The 25,052-nt window shown below is 41.4% G+C and overlaps 1 protein-coding gene across 1 annotated transcript in view; it reads left to right on the forward strand.

The window, feature by feature from the left end:
- Positions 1–21,350: 21,350 nt before the first annotated feature.
- The window catches only part of LOC111157053 (HECT, C2 and WW domain containing E3 ubiquitin protein ligase 1), a 453,548-nt gene continuing 449,846 nt past the window's right edge, over positions 21,351–25,052 (forward strand). Inside the window, exon 1 of the mRNA XM_022518266.1 lies at positions 21,351–21,473. Coding sequence (XP_022373974.1) covers positions 21,351–21,473 — 123 coding nt within the window. The remainder of the gene's footprint in view (positions 21,474–25,052) is intronic.

Consider the following 25,052-nt stretch of genomic DNA (forward strand, 5'->3'; position numbering starts at 1 on the left):
ATCAGACTGGTCATTGGAGAGGTCGGCTGAGCCCAGGACCAGGACTCAGTGTTCTCACATGCCTGAGGAGTGATGGCTGCCTGGGCCTCAAGTTAAGTGTCAGTGAGCACTTTAGCAGAAGAGGTTTTTGGAGTTCCCCAGCTAAGCATGAAAAATTGCCTGCCTCTAGGGTTGCATAGAGTTTTTCATTGTGTTTTTTTTTTTTTTTCTTAAACTCTTGGCAACTGTTTTGGTTAAATCCTTCTGTGTGGGTGAACTTGGCCACCTTGTTTTAAGCATCTCTGACAGCTCTTGCTTCTGCACGTCAACAGTGTTCTAGAAAAAATTAGTAATTATAAAAAGCAATATATATGTGCATTTTTGCATCAAGGAATAAGGGGGAAGAAGGTAAAGTTATATCTCAATATGAAGATGTTCATAAAATGTTCTCCATGATGACAAACAAGTGGTAAATCCAGGTGATGCGTAGATAATTGTTCTTTGGACTAGCCCTCCAACGTTTTTTATAACTTTGAATATTTAAAAACTAAAATGTTGGGGAGAGATGCTATAGATTAAAAATAATAATAATTCATGATATGGGGATATTAAAAATAATAATAATTCATGATACAGGTAAGGGTAGAGTTTGAAGCAAGATGAAGCATGAGGTGATAAGTGTTGCAATTCTGTGGTCAGTATGTAAGAATTCATGCTACTTCCACATGTTTGAGATTTCCTAAAATTAAGCCTTCAGAGAAAAATAATTTGTAGACTGGGTAGACTATGATTCCATCTTAGTAAAAGGCAACAAAGACACAAAGAAAGCACACACACTTCAAGGTACGTGTATGAATGAGGGAGCAGAGGGTGGGTATGCTGTTTATCCTGTTTATCTCATGGGGATGCGTGAGGGTCAGGGAGAGGATTAGCTTTGGCATTATATACATTTGTAATATATCGTCTGTCTGATTACATAACGTGCATGCATTATCATTATAATATTCAAAGCATAAAGTAACCAAAACATGGTGCCATAAAAGGAAACAGACTAAATTCTTTCAGGGATTCTGGGGTGCCTGGATAGCTCAGAAGGTTAAGCTTCTGCCTTCAGCTCAGGTCATGCTCTCAGGGTCCTGAGATCGAGTCCCACATTGGGCTCTTTGCTCAGCAGGGAGCCTGCTTCCCTCTCTCTCTCTCTGCCTGCCTCTCAGCCTACTTGTGATCTCTTTCTGTCAAATAAATAAATAAAAATTTTTAAAAATTTTAAAAAAATTCTTTCAGGGATTCTGGAGATGATGTGAATATGTACAAAGGCCTAGAACTTTGAGGAACTGTAGCAAACAGAGATCAACCAATTTAATGAAGAAGAAATCCACTCAACACCTCAAACCAAACACCTCCAGTATTCATCTCTGGACAGACAGCTTCTCAATATAGACAGCATAGGTAACTTAACAGTGTGACGGCCTTACTGACAACCTTACCTTGCCAAACTGAAAGAGCTTCTGTTACACACTTTCTAAAAACAATGCATTTGTAATCTCTATCACTCATGTTCAGGGACTACAAACCAGTTCTTTCTGGCATCTGACAGCTTTTAACATCCTAACTTCAATCCTTGACATTTTCTAAGACATTGACTTCAGAAGACACATAAACCTGAATAGGTCAATAATCATGAAAAATTTTGTAATGTTGTCAAAGAACTGTCCCAAAATAGACTGGGTTGTTTTATTGATCATTTAGACCAATCCTTTAAAGAACAGATGATGCTCTTCTTACATCAATTTCTCAAGGGCAGAAATAAAATGGGAAATCTTTCCAACACAATTTATATAACTCTGAAAACCCTGACAGAGTTAGCACAGGAAAGAAAATTCTTGACCACTCTCAATGATAAATATAGGTAAGTATGAATAAGTTGAAAATAGAACTATACATAAAGAATAATGTAGCCAAGTAGAATTAATTTTCCAGATATTCAACATTAGGGACTCTAGTTTACTTTAGCATTAATAGGTTAAAGGAGACAACACATTCATTAGTCTTAATTAAAGTGGACAAGCCATCTTTTCGACTGCATGTGGGCTACTGCCTTGCATCTTTGTATGTTTAGAGAATCCTGAACTTTGTGGGTATTGGTGTGAGGTAGAAGATGAAATCCATTCTCCCAGCTTCTCCTGCATCCCGGGCTGAGTACAAGTCCTAGGATTGGTCAACCGCACGGACACTGGCTTTGAATGGAAATTTAACTAAGTAAACAAAGAAGTGGGTGAGTAGCAGCAGTCATGCCCAGCCTCTGGGGCAGCAGGGCATTTGTGCCAGGATGAACACAGTAGCTACAGCTAATCCTGGAGCTAGGCCCACTCACCAGCATCCCGGTAGTGGCTACAACTGCCCCCACCCCCTCAGCCAGACCAGGGGCAAACCCTGCCCACCAGTGCACCCACTGTCGTTGCAGCCAGTCATTGGTAACAACCAGGCTGGGGGCTGGTCCCATCCGGTTGTGCACTCACAGCCGTCATGCCCAGGCACAAGAGGGGCTCCATGTAGCTCACAGAGGGGACACCTCTGAAATGTATGACTAGGGTGACCAGGTGGTTGCACTACTGGCCACCACAGGACACTTTCTATGTAAGGCCACGACTTTCAAGACAAGGAGACATAGCTAACCTACCTAAAGGATACTAACAAATATAGAGAGACAAAATGAGAAGATAGAAAAATATGATCCAAACTGAAGAACAAGACAAAACCCCAGAAAAAAAAGAGCTAAATGAAATAGAGATAAGTGATCTACTTAATGAAAAGTTCGAGTTTATCACAAGATATTCACCAGACTTGAGAGAAAAGTAGATGAACTCAGTGAGAACTTCAATAAAGACAACATATAAAAAAGAACCAGTCAGTGCTGAAGAACACAAAACTGAAATGAAAAATCAACTAGAATGAATCAACAGTAGATTAGAGGATGCCAAAAAATGAACAGCAATTTGGAAGATGGGGTAGCGGAAAGCAACCAAGCTGAAGAGCAAAAAGAAAAAAGAAAAAAACAAGAACAAAGATAGATTAAGATATCCCTATAAGAATATCAAGCACAACGTTCTCATTATACGGGTCTCAGTGGGAGAAGAGAGAGAGAAAGGAGCAGAAAACTTATCAGAATAAATAACTGAAAATTTCCCTAATATGGGGAAGGAAGCAGATATCCAGGTCTGGGAAGCACAGAGAGGCCCAAATAAGATGAATGCAAAAAAGGTCCATATCAAGACACATAATAGTTAAAATGGCAAAAATTAAAGTTAAAGAGAGAATCTTAAAAGCAGCAAAAGAAAATCAAACAGTTACACACTAGGGAAACCATTAGCTAATTTTTTAGCAGAAACTTTGCAGGTCAGAAGAGAGAAGGATGATGTATTCAGAGGGCTGAAAGGAAAAACTACGATTGAGAATACTTTACCTGGCAGGTTTATCATTCAGAATTGAAGGAGAGACAAAGTTTCCCAGACAAACAAAAGTTAGAGTACCACTAAAATGTCCTTACAAGAAATGTTAAAAGGACTTCTTTAAATGGAAAAGAAAAGGCCATAACTAGAAGAAAATTATGAAAGGAAAAAATTCACTATACATTTATACAGTAAAGGTAGTGGATTAATAACTTATAAAACTAACATGAATCCTAAAGATGAAAGTGGTAAAATCAACTATATCTACAAAAATTAGTCAAGGGAATCACAAAATAAAAAGATGTAAAGCATGACTTTACACATACATAAAAAGTGGATAAGGGAGTACAAATGTAGTGTTTTTAGAATGTGTCCAAAGTTAAGCAACTATCAGCTTAATATAGAATGCTATATACATAGGATATTATATATGAATCTCATGATAACCACAGATGAAAAATCTATCATAGATACACAAAACAATGAGACATCACCTCATATCGGTCAGAATGGCTAGTATCGAAAGGACAAGAAATAGCAAGTGTTGAGAAAAAGGAACCCTTGTATGCTATTGGTGAGTGTGTAAATTGGTGCAGCCATTGTGGAAAATAATATGGAGGTTCTTCAAAAAATTAAAAAATAGAAATACTGTACAACCCAGTAACTGCACATATGGGTATCTATCCAAAAACACCAAAGCACTAATTTGAAAAGACATATGCACCCCTAACTCCATCGCAGCATTATTTATAATAGCCAAGATACAGAAGCAACCCGAAGTGTCCATCAGCAGATGAATGAATAAAGAAGACATAGTATATATACACAATTGAATAATACTCAGCCATAAAAATAACGAAATTTTGCCATTTATGACAACATGAACAGATCCAGATAGTATTATGCCAAGTGAAATAACAAAGTGACGGTTAAAGACAAACCTATATGATTTCACTTATATGTAGAATCTAAAACAAACAAACAAACAAAAACAGGAACAGGGGCACCTGGGTGGCTCAGTGGGTTAAGCCTCTGTCTTTGGCTCAGGTCATGGTCTCAGGGTCCTGGGATCGAGCCCCGCATCAGGTTCTCCACTCAGCCGGGATCCTGCTTCCCTCTCTCTCTGCCTGCCTCTCTGTCTACTTGTGTTCTCATTCTCTGTCAAATAAATCAATAAAATCTTTCAAAAACAGGAACAAATTCATCCAGAGAACAAACTGGTAGCTGCCAGAGGGGAATGGGCTATAGTGGGACAGGCAAAAGGAGATTAAAAACTACAACTTTCCAGTTATAAAATAGTCACATGGATGAAAAGTACAACATAGGGAATATAGTCAGTAATATTGTAATAAATTTGTGACAGAAAGTAGCTAAATTTATCATGGTGGGCATATTGTAACATAGATAATTGTCAAATCACTATGTTGTACACCTGAAATTAATATATTATATGTTGACTTTAATTAAAGATAAGTAAATAAAAGAATTTCATTGAATAAATGTACAGACGTATCCTGTTCCTAGATGTAAAAAGTTAATATTATAAACACATTACTTCTTCCTAAACTAATTTATATTTTCAATTCTACTGAGAACATAAGTCTAATGAGGCTTTTTTAGAAAGTCTGACAAAATTATTTTAAAGTTCATACTGTGAATTTTTAAGAGTCAAGAGAATTGTCTATAATTACTACATTGAACCCACCTTACTTTGTGAGTTATAAAACCATCTTATAACGTGAGGAAAAGGAAAGCAAGGTGGGATTGTTGTAGGAATAAACAGAAAAATAATGGGATAGAAAAGGAAGTCCAGAAACAGAGTCAAGTGTGTATAAGACTGTGACAATTACAAAGCAGTACGGGGAGGAGGAGGAGACCTAAATTTCATCTGGTCCCAGGAATTCAGCTAAATAGTTATCAAACCACTCTGAACGCCTACAAACTCAACAGGAAATTAAAGAAAAGAAGAGCAGCAATTCTAGGAACAGAAAAGCGACCACTTTCTGGGAGGTAGGACATGTGGAGAAGTGAATCCAAGGCAATATGTGGGAATATAGACCTTGGTGGGGAGGGCGCCTCCATCAGCCACTTACCAGCAAGTGAGAGAGCCGTGTAGCACAAAATCAGAACTTTTAGAAGTCTGCTCTAGAGAGGGACGTCATTCCAGAGGCTAAGTGGGGGGTGGAACCTTAGCTGGGTCAGTGTGGTCTCGGGTCCCTCGGGGTCACAGAAAGACCGGGGGTGTCTGAGTGTCACAGAGCTCCCAGGTACCAGAGCGGGGAAGCCGGCTGCAGAGAGGGAGCCGAGGAGTGAGCTCTCAGCTCGGGGTTGCCATAAACCGTGATGCAAGATACAGTCGGACCACTGCTCTTTGAGCAGGGACCCCACAAGTGGCAGCTCCGGGAGACTCACTTTCCTCCACCAGGAAGAGTGGCACAGGAGAGCAGTGCAGGAATCTGCTGGGTTTGTGGGTTTGGAGACTCCAAAAGAGCCCCATGAGCCAGAGATAGAAACGCTCCGTCACAGGCTGGGTGAGCTTGGAGCACGGCCAGAGACCAGGGAGATGGGAGGGATTGACTGCTTTTCTCTGAGAGCGCACTGATGAGTGGGGCCCTGAGCTCCTCCAGCCAGAGACCGGGAGGCCGCCATCTTCATTCCCATCCTCAGAGCTCTACGGAAAGCGATCAGGGAACGAAAGCTCCAGAGTGCGAACCCGAGCACATGACCTAGCCCGGCCCCTGGCAAGGGTGGGGCAATTCCGCCTCTGGGCAAAGACACTTGAGAATCATGACAACAGGCCCCTCCCCCAGAAGATCAGCAAGAACATCCAGCTGAGACCAAGATTACTGATCAACGAGATCGGCAGACTCTAGTGCTCAGGGAACACAGCACATAGAATTCAAGGCTTTTCCCCCATGATTTAGTCTTTTGAAGTTACATTTTTAAAGTTTTCTTTCTTTTTCCTTTTTCTACTTTTTAAATTTTTCCTCTTTCCTTATTTTTCTTATTTTAGCAATATGTTTTTTAAAATCTTTTTAAATTTTCATTTTTATAGTCATATTCTATCCATTTGCTATATTTAACCTTATTTTTGTGTATATACACAAAAATATGGTTTTATATATGTTTTCTTATATATAATATGTATATTATATATATACACATACACACACAATAAGGCTATATATGTGTGTGTGTGTGTGTGTGTGTGTGTGTGTGTATATATATATATAACTTTTCTTCCTTTGAAATTTTGGGATACAGTTTCTTCTAACAGACCAAACATACCCTAAATCTAGTATGTATCTTTGTTCTAGTCTCCTGTCTGATAACATTCTCTCTCTTTTTTAAAATATTTTTTCTTTCTTTTTTCAACCAACTTCTCATCAATTCCTTTTTTAAAATCTTTTTTAATTTTCATCTTTACAGTCATATTCCTTCTCTTCATTGTATTTACCCTTATTTCTGTATATATATATGTTTTTCTTTCTTTAAAATTTTGGGAGGCAATTTCTTCTAACAGACCAAAATACACCCAAAATCAAGTGTGTGGCTCTGTTCTATTCACCAGCCTGATTTTTTTTTTCCTCTCTTTTCTCCTCAGTTTCAGGTCTCTTCTGATTTGTTTAGTATATATTCTTCTGGAATTGTTGTTACCCTTTCAGCATTTTGTTCTCTCATTCCTCTATTCTTCTTTGGTCAAAGAAAAAAACAAAACAAAACAGGAGGTTGTACCAACCGCCAAGGACCTAATCAATATGGGCATTAGTAAGATGTCAGAAATAGAGATCAGAATGATTATAAAGATTACTAGCTAGGCTTGAAGAAAGCATAGAAGAGACTAGAGAATCCCTTGCTGGAGAAATAAAAGAACTAAAATCTAACCAAGTCACAATAAAAAAAAGCTATTAATGAGGTATAATAAAAAAATGGAGGCTCTTACTGCTAGGATAAATGAGGCAGAAGAGAGAATTAGTGATACAGAAGACTAAATGATGGAGAATAAAGAAGCTGAGCAGAAGAGAGACAAACAACTACTGGATCACAAGGGGAGAATTCAACAAGAGATAAGTGACACCATAAAACGAAACAACATTAGAATAATTGGAATCCCAGAAGGAGAAAGAGAGAGAGGGGCAGAAGGTATGTAGGAGCAAATTATATGGTGAACTTCCCTAATTTGGGGAAGGCAACAGACATCAAAATCCAGGCCCCTTTACAGTGTGGGATGAAGATTGAAGTGGGAGGAACAGGACAGCAGGCTGAGAGTGGTGCCAGGCCCGGCCCTCCCAGCACCTACCCTGTTCTGTCTCAGAACTTCCCAAGAATTTGGATTCCAATCTGGTTTTCAAGATATTAGGGAGGCATATTTGTTCATTAGGATAATGAAACATACTTCACGTAAGAGTTGGTTTGACTTCTAAACTTTAAAATGTTTAGACACAGATATGCAGGTCCACATTTAAAGTCTGCCCTGGCCCTCACATAATACAGGGGACAGATGGCTCCCAAAAGCCCAGGTGGCAGAATGAGCTGGAGGCTAGAAGAGGGAATGCTAGAAGAGGGAACGAAGTGGCCCTGGGTAAGTCGGGAGACTTGTAGATGTCATGATAGAGGTTTAGAGAGGTCCTATCTGGCAGATTTTTTTTCCTTTAATTAAAGTAAGAGTTGAGAGGTTTACCTGTGAATGAAGAAAGTGTATTGAATGAGGAATTTGAGAAGTGATGATGTTTTGAATTGTTTTAAGAAAGCATAACTAAGGAGATAGTTTTCTCACCTTTGTCTTCCCCTAAAATGCCATAAATATTTTTTTCCATATCGTACCTAAACATCCTACATCAGCATTTTCAAACTTTTGCATAATAGCCCATTTTAAGAGTATATCATATTATAGGGGTGTCTGGGTGGCTCAGTCATTTAACCTTGGTTTCAGCTCAGGTCATGATCTCACGGTCCTGGGATCCAACCCCATGTCAGCCTGGGCACTCAGGGGAAGTCTGCTTGAGGATTCTCTCTCAATCTGTCTCCCATTGTCCCTCCCCCATTCTCTCTCTTTCTTTCTCTCAAAAATAAATAAATAAATCTTTATATATATATATATATATATATATAAAATATATATATGTGTATATATATATTTTATATATATATAAAATATATATATTTTATAAAATATATATATATTTAACAAATATATTATTTTGGATTTTTAAGTTGTTTATAACTTTTTTAATTACAAAAAAATACTCCATTAAGCCTCTCCAGGAATACATTTTTAAGTATATCTTAGATATATTTCTAAGATAAATGGAAATTTGGGGGCCAAAGAATAAGGTCTTGAAAGCATTGCCAATTTTTCCTTCTACAAAGTTTGAACCAACTTATCCTCTTATTCTATACAATAAGAGAGTGCCCTTTTACCCTCATTGTCACCATCACCCAAATCAGATTTTTTCTTTTTATTACTAGTATTGACATATTTCTTAGGTAAAAAATGACTCATCATTATTGTTCTTAAATCCGTCCATCTTAGATTACTATTAAGATGGAACATTATCTCGTGTTCCTTGGTGACTTGCAGTTCTTTCTTAACTAGATCGTTCTTTTTTTTTCCCCCTTAATGGATTGTTCCTTTTTCTCATTAATTTGTAATTATTCTTTAAATATAATGGATTTCTCCATCACGTGGGTGACAAAAAACAATATGCTTAGTTTTTCTTACCATTTGTATTTTATATTTATTCTCAACTTATACAATTCAGGTCACAAGATGAAATTGGAGGGAACAAGAAGGCTCTTTGAGACTTTTTTCAAAATGGTGCCCAAGAACATAAAATTACTTTTTCTCAAATTTTAGAAAATTATGCTTTTCAGGAAAAAAATAAGGCACAAATTCCAAAATTAACCTTTGCATTCGTATTTCTAATTATAAGAATGCTATTTAAGGCACATTGCTGGTCTTATCCATCTGACAAAGGCAAATGTTGAATGTAAGTTGCTACAGGGGCCAAAGAAAAAGAGGAGCACAGTCCCCCAGCGAGACTCTGCTAGGACTTTGGCAGTACATTAACCCAACATTCCTTAAGAGAGAAAGTATTTGCGCACCTGGGTGGTTCAGCTGGTTAAGCAACTGCCTTTGGCTCAGATCATGATCCTGGAGTCCTGGGACTGAGTCCCACATCAGGCTACCTGCTCAGTGGGAAGTCTGCCTCTCCCTCTGACCCTCCCCCTTCTCATGCTCTCTCTCTCTCTCTCATTCTCTCTCCCTCTCAAATAAATAAAAACCTAAAAAAAAAGAGAAAGAGCGAGAAAAGAGAGAAAGTGTTGAGCATGCGCAGAAACAAGATTGTGTCAGATGGGCTTTATCCAAGAGGAAGTTCTGAAATCTAGCTGGTGTCTGCATGGCCAGAAAAGGTGTCACAAGCATATTCTTCCAACTCTCTCTGACCGTATGTAGCCCTCTCTTTTCCTCCATCGTGTGTGTATGTGTGCATGCATCTGTGTATATGTGTAGAGAACATGGCATTCAGCATATTTCGTAGTCTCTAGCTGGAGAGATATGGAGTAGAGTTTGATATGAGGGGGAAAAAAGGAGAATGAGAGAGGGTGCTTTATAGGGAGTACTATTTTAATTCTATAGTGACATTTTCAAAATAACCCCTATCCAACACCTAGTTGGCATTCAATGACATTATGCTGTTTTACTTTCTTCTTTCTGGCAATGAGGAGACTCTTGAATTCAGAAATGATAATCATAATCAAAATAAAAATGAATAACCAACATTGAACCCTTTTTGTGCTAGGTACACTGTTCCAATTGTATTTGTTTATTCAAACCTCATAATAAACTTATGAAAAAGACTTTTTGTAAGATTTTATTTATTTATTTGTGAGAAAGAGAATGGAGGAGAGAGAGAGAGAATGGAGGAGAGAGAGAGAGAATGGAGGAGAGAGCATGAGAGTGGGGAGGGTCAGAGGGAGAAGCAGAATCCCTGCCAAACAGGGAGCCCGATGCAGGACTGGATCCTGTGACTCCAGGATCATGATGTGAGCCAAAGGCAGTCGGTTAACCAACTGAGCCACCCAGGTGCCCTGAAAAAAATTATTATTATTATTTTTTGCATTTTCAAATGCGAGAAACTGAAACAAAGAGGCTGAAAAAACATATCTAAATACATGCGATCCCCTCTTGCTGAGAATGATCTGGAAAAGACGGAGTTGAGGGAACAAGACAGAACAGGCATCTTTACCTTGGGATAAGGAAACCTTGGCTTTAGAAGAGTGTTCTTGCTTCTTTGTGAAAAGGTTTTCAGTATGTGCTTAGGGGCTATGTCTCTGGGACTACTGGGTGATAACAATGACAAGAGCAGGAAAGTGTTAGAGAAAAGCAAATTTTATATTTATAATTTGTATAGCTGATACCGAAAGTGACTTCCAAGGAACAGCAGCCCTTTCCTGCTGGATTGAGGTTTTGTGTGGGAAAGTTTGGGAGTAAGAATTAAAGGAAAGCTGAACTTTAGCTCTTCATAACCGTAAGGACAAAAACTCTTTTGGATTTCAAGGCAATCTGGGTGGGAGGAAGTGAGCAACACTGGAAAGAAAAGAGTCCGGGAGATGGGGCGGCAGGGTGACCCAAAAGAATTTTAATAAGATTGTTAAATGCAGAGTCAGGAATCATTTGTAATGCTACCTCCCCTCCCCACAACCTACCTCCAAACAACCAGAAATGCTTTTATAAGGAATTTTTTTTCTTTTAATCTCCCCCCAACCTTTTGACAGGGATACCTGAAGAAAAGCATCACATCTGTGTCAACACAGTGCATTACAAAAAACACTGAGGAAGTTGTCCGTGGGCAGAGGTGGCTGTGAAACTATAAGCACACTGGGAATTTGAAGATCTTAGTAGGTTTCAAACTTCCACAGAGTGCAGAATTGAAGTTTGAGCCAATTGTGAAGATACTATTAACCCCAGAGTAGAGTGGTCCCAGCTGACATCTAGGTTGCAAAAGCATTGAACATTTGGGTAAAGATCTTGTCAGTGAAAAAGGTTGTCTTTTTTGGTGCATGCTGTTCAAAATAAAGCAAAACAAATTTTAACTATTTTTTAGGTACATGGGATTGACATCCTGGCTGGGTTTTCTTGATTGCTTTGGAATCCTTTAACAAACCATCCACCTGCTGAGTCCACCATGCAAGCCAGAGGTCTCTAAGACAGGGTTTGGGGAAACACTTAGATCTTTCAGCTGCAGGGAAGACGCCGCTGAAAACCAGGCCGGGGGTTGTTTTGAAAGAGATTGCTGCTGAAGGATTCATTTTCAACAGCAGGTCTGCTGATGAATATGATGTCCTCTAAACACCTTACATTTTCACAGGGTTGGTTCCTTTGTCCAACTGAACATCTTCTGATCCATACACATTCCTGCCACCACTGGTTGTGATACATCTTAGCAGATTCCAGGAGACTGAATGCGCACCCTTGATAGGCTATCTAGGTCAAAGTGAGGTCTCTGATAAGAATGGGACCCTGAGATCTGGGAATGGGACATTTGGTTGACTTCCTGGAACAACCTGAGCCTGCAGCTCTCTCTCCCTTGATAGAGGAAAGAAAGCTTCCCTTGCTTTAGCCCTTACAGAGGTTCACCTAAGGCAGAAACCTTACATGATGATGCTTTTCCTTCATCTCCTGTCATTATTTCCATCCTGCTAAGTTAGAGTCAGGTACTGGTGATTAATGTCTGTCTTCCAGCAGGATATAGGTTTTACACTGAAAGAACTGCAGGACCTCGCTAATGTACACCAGCAAGATATGAGATTTTGCAGTTAAGACCTAGGAAGGAAAAAAAAAAACAAAACAGGGAATATTTATCCTATAGAGGAAAATGTGAGGTAATGCAAAGATGTTTTAATCTGTTAATCTATTGCAACACATGGGGTATAAAATGTCTCACTTTAGATGTTCTGAATATTTACTTTGTAACCTTGTTCATTTTTATAGATGTTTCATGACTGATTCAATTAAACGTATGTTTGATTTTTAGAACTATTGATAATATGTCGACTAATTGAATTTTTCACCATTATTTCATCATTATTCTAACCATACGTACTTCAAATTTCTCTGGTGTCATATGGTGTCAGTCATCTAGATCCCGCAGGGTAGAGCATGTGATACGTAATCCAGGAATGTACTTCTGAGTCTTCATATCAAGGATGTAATTGTGAGAATCCTGCTCAGGCTTTGGTCAATACGATCTTGTCTCTTGCTTCTCATATGACTGCCACTTTTGGCTCCAATTCTCTATCTTTCTCTGTATTCAGACCCTTTAACACTGTGAACTCACAGTTACTCCCATCAAGAGGTGGAGTCTATTCCCCATCTCGTGAAGCTGGGCTGGCGTCATGACAAGCTATGGCCAATGGAATATGATGGAAATGACAGTGTGCCAATTCTGAGCCTAGACCTTGGAGGCCTGACATACTTCCCACCCCCCACCCCCCCACACCACCACACCCTTGCAAACCCTAACTGCTTCCATGAGAACAAGCCTGGGCTGTTTGCTGAAGGATGAGTGATCATATGGAAGACGGCCAAGCAGTCCTGGAGAAGGTCGTCCTAGATCAGCCAGCTCCCAGGAAACCTGCCAACAGCCCAAATGGATGAGCCCAACTGAGATCAGCTTAGTCTGGCACAGATCACCAATTTATAGCCAATCTACAGACGGATGAGAAATAATACATGGTGGTTGTTCTAATCAGCTAGATTTGGGGATGCTTTGTTATGCAGCAAAAACTAACTGGTGCAGATACATTTAACACATGAGCTATTTAAAGGTTCATAAATAAGCGACAAATTGCACTTCAGATATGTTGGAACAACTTACTTTTCACTAGCAGAAGTGGAATACATCCCAACTAGTATTTTTTTTAATGTGTGTTTGGGGGGGGCACCTTAATGAGTGCAAATGTTCTCTCAATTTAATTTGCACTTATTTGATTCACAGGGCTATTAAAAGTTTTTAATACTTTCATTGTTAATTTTAAATCATCCACTATAATTTTTGAGCATACTTTGTCCCACTTTTCTTTTCTATAAACTGGTTTTTAAAAATCTCTTTGAAAAACCTTTTGCTTATTTTAAGGAGTGCCTGGGTAGCTCATTTGACTAGATATCTGCCTTCATCTTGGGTTGTGATCCATCCCGGGGTACTGGGGTCAAGCCCAGCATCAAGCTCCTTACTTGGCAGGGAGCTTGCTTCTCCTTCTTCCAATACCTCTGCTTGTGTGCTCTCTCTCTTATAAATAAATACTTTTTTCAAAAAGTTAAAGAAAAGAAAAATCTTTTGCATATTTTAAATATCTAACTTTTGTCCAGATGCTTTTAATTCAGTATATGCATTGCAGCATGCTGGAATTCCCAAATGGATTTATATGAAAAATATTACTGATGGAACAAGCTAAGGGATATCGAATGCCATCATGCTCAATGCTACGAATGTCACATTTATCATCTCATGTCAACCTTAACAATTTTTAAGGTAAATAATATTGATAAGTCAATTTCATAGATTAAAAAATTGAATTTAAGTAACTTTTTTAACAACATAAAGCAATAGTAGAACCATGTTTTCAAACCCAGTCATTGATATGAATCCATATTGTTTACCACTATCTTCCACTTCTTTTTCTAAAGGATGGCTTTGCATTTCCAAGAAAGGGGAACACAGCAATATCTGTTTCTGTATTTTGTTTTTTCTGTCTGGCTGTGTTTCAATGCCTAAGCCAAACTTTGATCAGGGAGAAGTCCTTCTAGAGTCCTTCTAGAAGTCCTTCTAGAGTAGAATTGTTGATAAACATTCATAGTTCATAACAGTCTGTCACTATTCTTTGTCTTATGCTCCTTAATAAGTATCATGATGGAAAGGTGGGTGAAGGCAAATTAGCCAGCTGCCATCCTGTCCTGACAATTCTGTTATCAATACATCCTAATAACCTAAAATTATTACAAATTTAAAAACACACTCTAAATTTTTCTTTATTATACATTGCAACAACAAATCTTCTTGTTTTACTTCCTGGCTTTTAAAAGCATTATGGTTCTCCATTACTTACAGAATTAAATCTAAAATCTAGAGTACGGCATACTCAGCTCACCACAGTCTATCCCAAACCTTTCTATCCTGTTATCTTTGATCACCTCTCTTTTTGCTCCATCTAAATAGAACGCCTCACCATCTCCAAGCACATTCTATTCCTTTAGTATTTCTGCACTTTCATATGCACTGTTATTTTTTCTTAGGCTGTATTTCACCTTTTGGCCATTCAGCAAATTCTTATTGTTCCCTTAAAGCCCTATTATTGGAGGCTTCTCAGAGTTCCCAGCCATAATTAGCAAGCTCAGTCCAGTCACACTGACAGCGCATCTCTGTCCCAGCACTTACATCATAACATCATACTGTATTTATATATTAACTTGGCCCCAAGTGTATATTCTCTTCAGGTATTATTCATCCTTACACTGAAGCTCAACGACTAATAAATTATTGAGTTAATAACTTTAATATATATGTAAGAAATAGAAAAAATAGTCAGCGAGATAATACTAAAAAATATATGAATTGAAAAAGAAGAAATAAAATTCTGCCTTTTCACAGACAACATAATTGTCTTCATTGAAAATTCTAAGTAACTTACACAAAACTGCTAGAATTAATAAACGAGTTTAGCAAATCACAGGATAAAATATAAATATACTAAGAAAAAAAAAAGCTTTATTTTTTCTCTCCATTCTAGCAATGACCAAGTCTGTATTAATCATGTTTTTAAGTTTTCTGTATTTCACTCTATTTTGACATTTTGGGGGCCTTGCCGCCTGGGAAGTGAACGACCTTCCTGTGAATACACCTTTCACATACAAGCCAGCTAATTCTGACTCCTAACTATCTCCTTTATCTAATTTCCATACACCAAGAGAATATTTCCCCAGGGCCAAGTACAGTACAACTTGAGGCCACCTCTCTAGCCCAGAGCCCACTAAAATTATTCAAACTCTCCAGTTCTAAGTTTATGCCAACTTGCCTGTCCTACTCCCCTGATTCCTTCCTGCAGAGAACAATGTAAAGGCTCTGGGCTATGGTTTCCCTTTGTCCTTTCTGCCTCCTAACTGATCCAGCTACTTTCCATGAGACTCTGCATGGCATGTCCTACTTCTTGTTTCTAGAAATCTATAAACTTTCTCCTTCTTGGCAGTAATTTCTGTGCCTACATGTCTGAATCCCAGGTACATTTTAATATATAGTGGAATTCAAAATTAAAATTAATACCTTTTACAGTAGGACCCAAAACTGTAATTTTTAGGTATATACCTAAGAAAACATGTGTATGACCTGTATGCTAAAAACCTCAAACACTGATGAAATAAATTAAAGAAATACAAAGGTACAGTAAGCATATGGACTGGAACACTGAAAGAAATGGGAAGATTGTTAAAAGGTCAGTTCTCCTGAAATTGATACATAAATTTAATACAATTAAATTAAAACCCTAGCAGGAATTTCTTGTAGGGATTGATAAGTTAATTCTAAAATTTTTACGTAAAAGCAAATAAGTGAGAATACAAAAAACGACTTGGGAAAAAAACAAGTTTGGAGGCCTCTACCTGATTTCAAGACTTAGGATTAATCTATGTAATTAAGATAGTGTAATATTAGCAAAAGGACTGACAAACAGATCAGTGGTAGAGAACAGAGAATCCAGAAAGAGACCCTTATCAATATTTATTTCTGAAAAATTACAAAAGCAATTCAATTAAGAAAAGATAGTCTTTTCAATATATAGTGTTGGAATAATTTAACACCCATGTGCAAAAACACACAAAGAGACCCCATAACTTATACCTCACATCTAAAATATAATAATTCCAAGTGGGCCAAAGACCTAAGTGTAAGATGCAAAAGTTGTAAAAAACAAACAAAACAAAACCAAAAAACAACCAAACTCTTTGTAACCTCAGGTTAGTCATATGATTCATAAAAGAAAGTTGGTAAAGTAAACTCCTTCAACTTTAGAAACTTTGCTCTGTGAAAGAAACTAAGAGAATGCAAAGATAAGTCACAGACTGGGAGGAAATATTTAGAAATCACATTTCTGACAAAGAGCTTGTATCTGGAACACATAAAGAACTCTAAAACTCAACGGGAAAGAAACAAACCATTTAAAAGCGGGCAAAATTTTTGAACAGACTCTCCACTAAAAATGGAAAATAAGAGAGAAATGAAAAATAACATGAGAAAAAGCTCACCTTCATTAATTAATAGGAAAATACAATTTAAAACCATAGTAAGACACGGCTATACACCTTTGTCTTTGTTTTAATCAGACTGAAATTTTCTTCAATACACCATACATCACTCTGCCCATCTTCTAACCTTGCCATGTTAATCTGGCTCCTTCTCCTTCCCCCCTTCACCTGCCAATTCCTACTGATCCTTTAAGACTAACTCTTAATTTAGGCACCATTAATTCTAAGAAGTTTGTCCTTTGACCTCACTCCCCACATCTGGGTCTGAATTTGTGGCCCTTGTAATAGGTGATGACGGGCCTTCCGTTTTACCTATCACCTCATCTATCAAATACAGAGTGTTCACTTCTTTAATTAGAGGTTTTAGTACTCTTAACTCTGATCTCCATGAAGTCAGACTCTGTCTTCTTCAAGGTTATATCCCCAGAAATTAGCACATTAAAAATATAGTTGAATGAGTAGATAAATTCATATAAGAAAAGTTCTATGCTCCTTCATGTAACCTCTGTCTCTGTTTGACCCACCTTGATCCCAAACCCCCTTAAGTTTCTCATAGCTGCCAAGATAGTCTGTCAATCCCTAGTCGTTTGCTAATTAAAATCCTTCTTCCTTCATAAGAGGAAGGCCTGGTTTCTCTAGGTAGCTTGTTGAGCTGACCAAAATTGGACACCCTGGCCTCTGAATTACTATCCTTAGCCTTAGGTGTCCTCAAATGATAATTTTGTGTCATGGGTACATTGGTCTTATGGAGACAATGTCAGACATGACACCATGAACACAGTTTCAGCTGCTTGGTGCTTCACTATAAGACGTTGACTTCTGAGTCTCCTGGGTGGCTCAGGCAGTTAACTGGCTACCTTTAGCTCAGGTCATGATCACAGGGTCCTGGGATCGAGTCCTGTATCAGGCTCCTTGCTCATCGGAGAGCCTGGTTCTTTCTCTGCGTGCAGCTTCCCCTGCTTGTTCTCTCTCCCTTTTTTGACAAATAAATAAAGTCTAAAACAAAACAAAACAAAACAAAAAGACTTCCTCTTCTGCCATTATGTTGGCGATCTGTTCCTAAGTGTGATCCATTGGTTGGTTCAAGTCACGAGCTTTCTCAGCACTGTAGGTGCTGCTAACAAAGGATGTCGTTTGTCTGTCTTTATCTGCATGTGGCCTGAGATGAGCATACGTGCCAGCCCCTCCCTGAGTTACAAAAGTTGGAAACACAAGGTGACATCATTATCATGATAATACCCAGTGTTTGCATATGCCTCATCGTCTTAGCCCTCTTATGTAAGGTTAGTGCTTTTGGGGGCACTAGGACTGGAACTTGATTTTATGGTACTTATAACACTGTTAGGAGTATATTAGAAGCTTCATAAATGTGACTCACAAATGGATGGCTTTAAAATTGATGACAAAATCTTTTTATTTCTCCACCCAATATGCCTCACTTTAAGGTTCAGGAAGCCAAAGTCAGTTAATTCTAGACTTGAGTCTTCTGCTGGCCATGAGACCTTAAAGCCACTGGAGAACCCATGTCGCCTTGGTTTTCTTCTCTGGGAAACAAGATGCTGTTACCCAAGCTGCATGACTCACATGACGATGTGAGTGTGGAGAAGACAACAAGTGTGTGAGTGTGTGTGCTGCCGTTGCCTCCAACGTGGAGAAGCAGCTTCATAAAGAATTTACTCCATGGGCCAAAAGGTAAAAGTTGGTGTACTTCTGCTTTCTTATCTTTTGCCTTCAGTATAAAAAAGGAAACTCCCCAGAGGAAAATAAAGCACACTTTCAGGATTGTTGCTTCAAAACCCTTATGAAAGATGTTGATTTGTCCAGTTATCTCCGTGACAGAGAGAACAGAAAAGTGTCTCTGAGCCAGGTTGATGCTGTGACCCTGAAAATAAAGAGGTGACCCTCTTGACAATTAATTGAAGTAAAGAATTTTCTTCACTGGGGTTTTCCAAGTCTTCCACTTCTGAAAACTTCTGGTTGTGAGAGAGAAGTCAAGACTTGGGCCAGTGAAGGGAGAGTCACTGAGAAACATCCCATCTTACAGGGTTGGGGGAGAAGACTTGGTCTAGAGAAGTCTGTGCACTGACTTCAAAGAGGAGTGAGGAGTTGGGGAGTCAGGGCCACCCTTTGTTCATTCTAGAGGAAGATTGAGCTTGGGGTGTGGGAAAGATTTCTCCTGGTGTGTAAAATGTCTCACTTAGGAGATGCTGGGCAGGAGAATCGGAATAAATAAATAAGCATTCTGAAGAATGCAGTTCATGGAATTACAGACGATGGAGAGCACGTGCTCAAAACCACTGCATCTTGTGTGAATACACCAGGCCTGATCCCGACCAAACGCACACAGATTTACATACACGGAGCAGCCAGCAGCCAACAGCGTCTAACATTTCAGTTCTCTATGCATCTTGGTTGGCTGTACAAGGAGGGATTTATTCTTTGCTTCCTTCCAGTTCTAGCATCCTGATACTGCGTGCAGTTTAGTAGGAAACCCTGACTGAAAGCTAGTCTTGTCCAACAATAGATTGGGGGGGCGGTGTGGAGGGGTGGGGGGGGTAGTATTTTCACCCTTTGCATTTGTAATTACAATGTTTGTTTTGTGTTTTTGCGGTGCAGACGCAGGATGGTGCCCAGACATGTGTGAGTGTTCGTAACTGTGTATAGGGTAGGTGGGGAAAGTGTGTAAGACAGAGGCCAAGAACACTTGTCATCCGGTACCTGCTAGGGTGTCTCTACCAGATCCTTTCTGGACATACTATTTGCTCCGACACAAAAGGGCGAGTGGGCCGGGGCCGGTGCTGGATATGCCCAGTATGCCTGCTGGGTGTAGGAAGGATGGGGCCGGCGGTAACAAGAATCAATATATATTTACGGCGGGGGCGGGGGAGGGGGGGCGGTGCGCGGAGGCTGCAGGGCGGGGCAGCGCTAATGAGAGCAAGCCCAGCTTGTGGTTGGTTCGGGAAGTCTGGTACCCACAGAGGAGCAGGCAGGGAGGGAGGGGATGCGGGCGGGAGGGTAAAGCGATGAAGTGTGCTGCGTTACCGCGCATCAGGCGCCGTTGTGGCTGCCCGAACACGGTGCGTCTCTGACCGAGCCGGCCCAGTCCTCGCGCGTACACTACCGAGCAGCGCGCGCCTCTCGCCGTGGCCCTGGCGGCGGCTGCCGCTCGCCGCGAGCCCACCGAGCGCTGCGAGAGCGGGTGGGCGCCCCGGTACCCCGGCAGGTGCCCGGCGCGCCATGCAGGGCACGTGCGCCCCCCGGCTCTAACCTGCGCGCTGACTGGAGCATGATCTGTGCCCAGGCCGGGGCTGCCAAGGTAAGCGAGCGCCTTGCGGGGACTCTGCCTGCCGCCCCTTCCCCCGCCCTTCTCTGGGCGGCTTCCCCGCCGCTCCCGAGGCCCCGGCAGCGCCCTCCCTCCACAGGGCCCGGGATCCACCCTCCTCCCCACCCTCTCGCTTCTCCCGCGAGGTTCAATTGTCAGCGTGGGACGTGCCGCCGCCCGGGCTGGGCAGGCGTCCCGGGGGGCGACCCCGGCTCGGGTACGGCAGGCACACCGGGCCCTCCTGCGGGGCACGGAGAGAAACAAAGAAGCCCCCAAGCGGGTTGGTGGCGCCTCCCCCGGCCCCCGGCGCCCTCCCAGCGGCAAGGAGGTGTCAGGGGAGGGGGCGGAGAGACCTACGTAATCCCCCTTCCTAGCCCACACCCACCCCTTGCGAGCCAAGGCTCCGAATTTGGGCTTTGCCTCGGGTTCCCTCGTAGACAATTGTGTCCCATGCAATGCCGTGGTTAGCCGAGCGAGTCCCCAGCCCCGCGCGAGCTTGCCAGTGCTCTCTCATGGGGCGCGGGGCAGGTCGGGGCCGTGCTCCCCTGGGTGGTGGCAGGCTTCGAGGATGCGCGGTGTGGGTGCTGCTCCAACGCCTCCCTGTCCCCGGCCGGCTGCACCGCTCAGCCGGGCCTGCCACCTGAGTTTTAGCGGGAGCAGCCCGTTTCGTCGCCTACCGTATTGCGACCCGCACGCAGGCGGGGAGGGAGCCACTGGGAAAAATGCGCCCGGTCCATTTTTAGCTGGAGGTGCGCTTCCTTCTACCCCTACATTCCCGGGCCGTGGCAATGCAGCAAAATCCGAGGGCTCGAACAATGTGGCCCCTCCATCCCCCGCTCCGCCAGTGCCTTGTGATCGCTCTGCCGTTTTGACGTCTCGGCCACTTGGCAGATTTGCGGAGTGTGGGTGCGTGGTCTGTCTCTCTGTCTTGCACACAGAGACCATAACTTCCCTGCCCAATTTGAGCGCGTAGGGGGAGCTGGCAGGGACACAGGCTGCGGAGATGCCCGGCTTCCTGTGGTTCCGGGCACAGAGCGGCCCCTGTCTGCATTGAGCTGACACCAGATAGCATGTGGGGATTTTCCTAGTTGCTGAAGATATTTGACGTTGCTATAGTTTTGTGCTTACTTCTCTTGGGATCTGCAGTGGTGCAATTCTCCCCTTGTTTTTATTTTTTTTCTCTTTGAAAAGATAACAAGGCTGTGTTCAGCAGAAATGGAAACAGGACGAGCAGCCTAGTTCAAAGACTAAGGGAGGCATCTTCTCTCTTTTCCTGGGATTTAAACGCGATTTAGGAGGGCAGATGCCCTACCTGAAAAGGCCAGACTTAAAAGACCCAGGCAGTGTCGCGGTCCAAGGCGTCTCAAAGCAGGTGGCCAGATCTGCATTTCTCATCAGCGGACTCGCGCCGGCTGTGGCTATTACGGTAATTCGTTCTAGATCGGGGATTCATTTTGAAAATGTGTGTTTTCCACTAAGAAGGGATTAGAGTCCAAATGCCTACCCTGTGTGTATGAATGTGTGTGCGTGCTTGGAGCAAAAGAGCGTGGCAGAATTCCCTGCTGCCCCTTCCCTCTGTTTGCCGCCTCCTCTGGAATGTGGCATTGGGAAAAAAGAAAAAAAAAAGGGGGGGTAGCACTATTTTAGTTCCTAGACCCACAGGCAAATCGAACTTTAGAGTGTTTCATTTAATAAACCATGTTCTGACTAATTCTGGAGTCCCAGTCTAGGGCAGGTTAGCAGCTTTGTGGAATGACAGTTCATTTTGTCTCAGGTAGTTATTTCATGAAGGCAAATTGCCCAAGTTTGTTTAGATTGTGACATTATTGACTTGGTTGGGAGACCACATTCTGAGCTGGCACAGCCTATTAATGGATCAGTACAGAAAGACTGCAGCGCCTGTGACTTGTGTCTGTACCGTCATTTGCTTCCCTTAGCACTTCTGGCTTTTAAAGAAGGGTGTTTTTAAAAGATCATTTAAGCTTTAGTCTCTGTGATGCCTGCATCAGATGTGATTATCAATGCAGGGAGGACTAAAAGGACAGATGTGATTATGGGAGGACAAGCCTCTGCCATCTCCCCTCCTTATCAGTGAAGTGAGGAAGTTGGACTGGCTGATTTCTGGGGCTCCTTCCAGTTCTAGCATTGTGTGATAATGGTAGAGGAGTAAGAAAAGTTACCAAGTTTATCAAGGCCAATAATTATAGCCCAAATTATGCAAACAACAAAGGGACAGATTATAGAATTTATGGTTTGTTTTAACACCTTGCAGTTTGTTTTAACTCTGGTATCTGCATTTTCTTCTAGATGAAATTAGCCAATGACTCAAACAGGTCAAATTTGTTTGCTTTTATTCCCTAGAGCAAAAGATTTGGTAGGGTCTGGGGTACCTAGAAGAATACTGGGTAACCGATCTTCTCCTTGTTTGTGGATTAGTTCTTTATTACAGTCTCATCTTTTGTAAGTAATGGACAATATAGCTTATTTCCAATGATTGATTTTTTTTGTTTTTAGTGAAAGACTCTAAGTGGCTGTTTCATTGGCAATTGGTAATAGCATCTGACTTACTTTCCCTGACAGAATTTGATACTGTTCACAAAACTTGCTAGCACTGATGCTCATTATAGAAATGAGGCAACCATTATGCTAAAGCAAGCAAAGCATTTTCATGTGCTTGTAGTAATTTCTACAGTTTGGGAGGGGTTGAGGTATTTGGTCATCGATTTATGCTTAACTACTCGATTTTCCACTGTACTGTGCTCATTTGTTTTAAAGTTACAATTATGATAACATCCGGGACTAAGGATACCTGCCAGGCGCCATGAAGTACCCCCTCTCCTGTTTCCATAGCCTTCTCCTTCGTACCTCTGAGGCAGCTCTTATCATACTGCAGTTACAGGAGGTGTGAAAGGACCACAGCCCCCTTGAATGTGCTGCGAGCACTTTGAGGACAAGGACATTGTTCAATTCATCTCTCATCTCTCTGGCACATTGCACTTCGCCTGGGACGGGGCATGTTCTCAGGAATGTTGGTTGAGTGCTTTCAGGTCATAACAATGCCCTCTACTCTTTTAGGCAGGAGGTCAGTGGGAATTCTTCCCTTCGTGAGTCAGATGGATCGATCGGAGGGGTTATGTAAGCCTCTGAGGGAACAGGTGAGCCAGGACTCAAATCCGTGCCTTCCCTCATGCTGCCCCAGAGAAAGGCTCCCCCGGCTCTCAGGGAGAAATCACAGAGATTGCAAGACTGCCCGCTTGGGTTCTTTCTTACTTGAAAAACCTGGGTTATCTTTTGATAAAATTGATCTGATAGCTGCTTGGTTCTGTCTTACTGTGGCCTTAAAAGGGAACTTATTCAGCCCCTGAACTCCAGCCCACAATTAGACGGTGAGGGTGAGCCCCACTCTGCCACTTTTTCCTCTCTAAGACTGGTTCCACACCCACAGCTTGCTCCGATGATGGACTTATCTAGGGAATGCCCCTGGCGGAGAGTTGTTCTGTTGGAATCACATTGTAACCTCTGAAATGAGCCAGCAGCTAGACCAGAGACAACCATCATTGCTGGGCCACCAGCGATTTCTACGCCAACAGGTGTGACTTACAGACAGACCCCTTGCTTCCATCTGGTGACCTCTTTACCTTTCCATCCTGAAAAGCAGGACGGGTTACTATTAGGAAACCAGGAACTTCAAATCCACATGCCTTCCTATAAGGCAGCCCTAAGCACGTTTGACACTCATGGACTTTTAGAGAAAACAGTGTGGAATGTTCCACGTGGCTTTTTTCAAGTCACTTTCCCTCTCTGAGGTTTGATTTCCTCTTCTTTAAAAGTAAGGAGTTGAACCAGGTAATCCAAAAGGTCATGTCTAACGCTGTGATTCTGGGATGGTTTTTGTGGATTTACTCAATTGAATTAGAGGGAAACAAAGATTAGTATTAATTATAATTATATTAATATTTACAGTTATTTGTAAACCTAACTTTGCAGTATATCTACAAGAAATACTTAAGGCTATGTGTGCTAACCTCTGGGTTATATCTGTTAACCATATTGTCCATAAGTAGCTATTACAGTTCTTTCTTATTTGTAAAATTAGATTTACTATATGAAGGAAAAATCTGTGGCATTTCTGTTCCCAGTGAGGAGGAAAGTGGATGATCCCCAACTTTTGTATAAAATGTCTGTTAGTTTATGGTTTGATAGTCAAGTTTCAAGGACCTAGAGTAAAATGTTTTTATTCTCACCATGGAGTGTGTTTCACAGCTGAGTAACCGTGGCGGTCAGAAGTGTTCCCTGGGATTCATCTAACAATGTTCCCATTGCCTTCTGGTCCCTCACTTTGCTCTTATTTATTTACTTATTTACTTACTGTTTTGTGTTTCTGCCCCTTCTTGAGTTCGGCTGACCTCCTGCCTCAGCCATAACACATTTGGGACTGGTAGCTCCACCCACTCACCCTTACCCGGTCCCACTGGATGCAGGCGGTCGCCTCATAATTTTCCATCTGTCTCAACACTTTCTATCTTCTTAAACTTTTTTTTTAAAGATTTTATTTATTTATTTGACAGACAGAGACCACAAGTAGGCAGAGAGGCAGGCAGAGAGAGAGAGAGGGAAGCAGGCCCCCATGCTGAGCAGAGAGCCCCATGAGGGGCTCGATCCTAGGACTCTGGGATCATGACCCCAGCCAAAGGCAGAGGCTTAACCCACTGAGCCACCCAGGCACCCCTCTATTTTCTTCATAACTGTTGCTTCTCAAGTTAAGATACAATGAGGTTTAGAGGCAGACTAGCTCGTCTGATGATTTTGTTGGACATCAACATGGACTTTCTAATCACTGGGCATTTGTCCTAAAGCCTCCTTCAACACTTTAGGAAACAAAGCAGTATGTTGGTGATTTATATTTCCCATACCATAATATTTGGGTGTATGGGTATTTATCGGTAAGTGGTTGTCATGTTCTGTGACCTGGGCACTGTAGAGAGAATGATAAGCAGTCCGTGCA

The sequence above is a fragment of the Enhydra lutris genome, unplaced genomic scaffold (assembly GCF_002288905.1).
Source record: "Enhydra lutris kenyoni isolate GAN:26980312 unplaced genomic scaffold, ASM228890v2 scaffoldscaffold51, whole genome shotgun sequence".
Classification (NCBI taxonomy): Eukaryota; Metazoa; Chordata; class Mammalia; order Carnivora; family Mustelidae; genus Enhydra; species Enhydra lutris.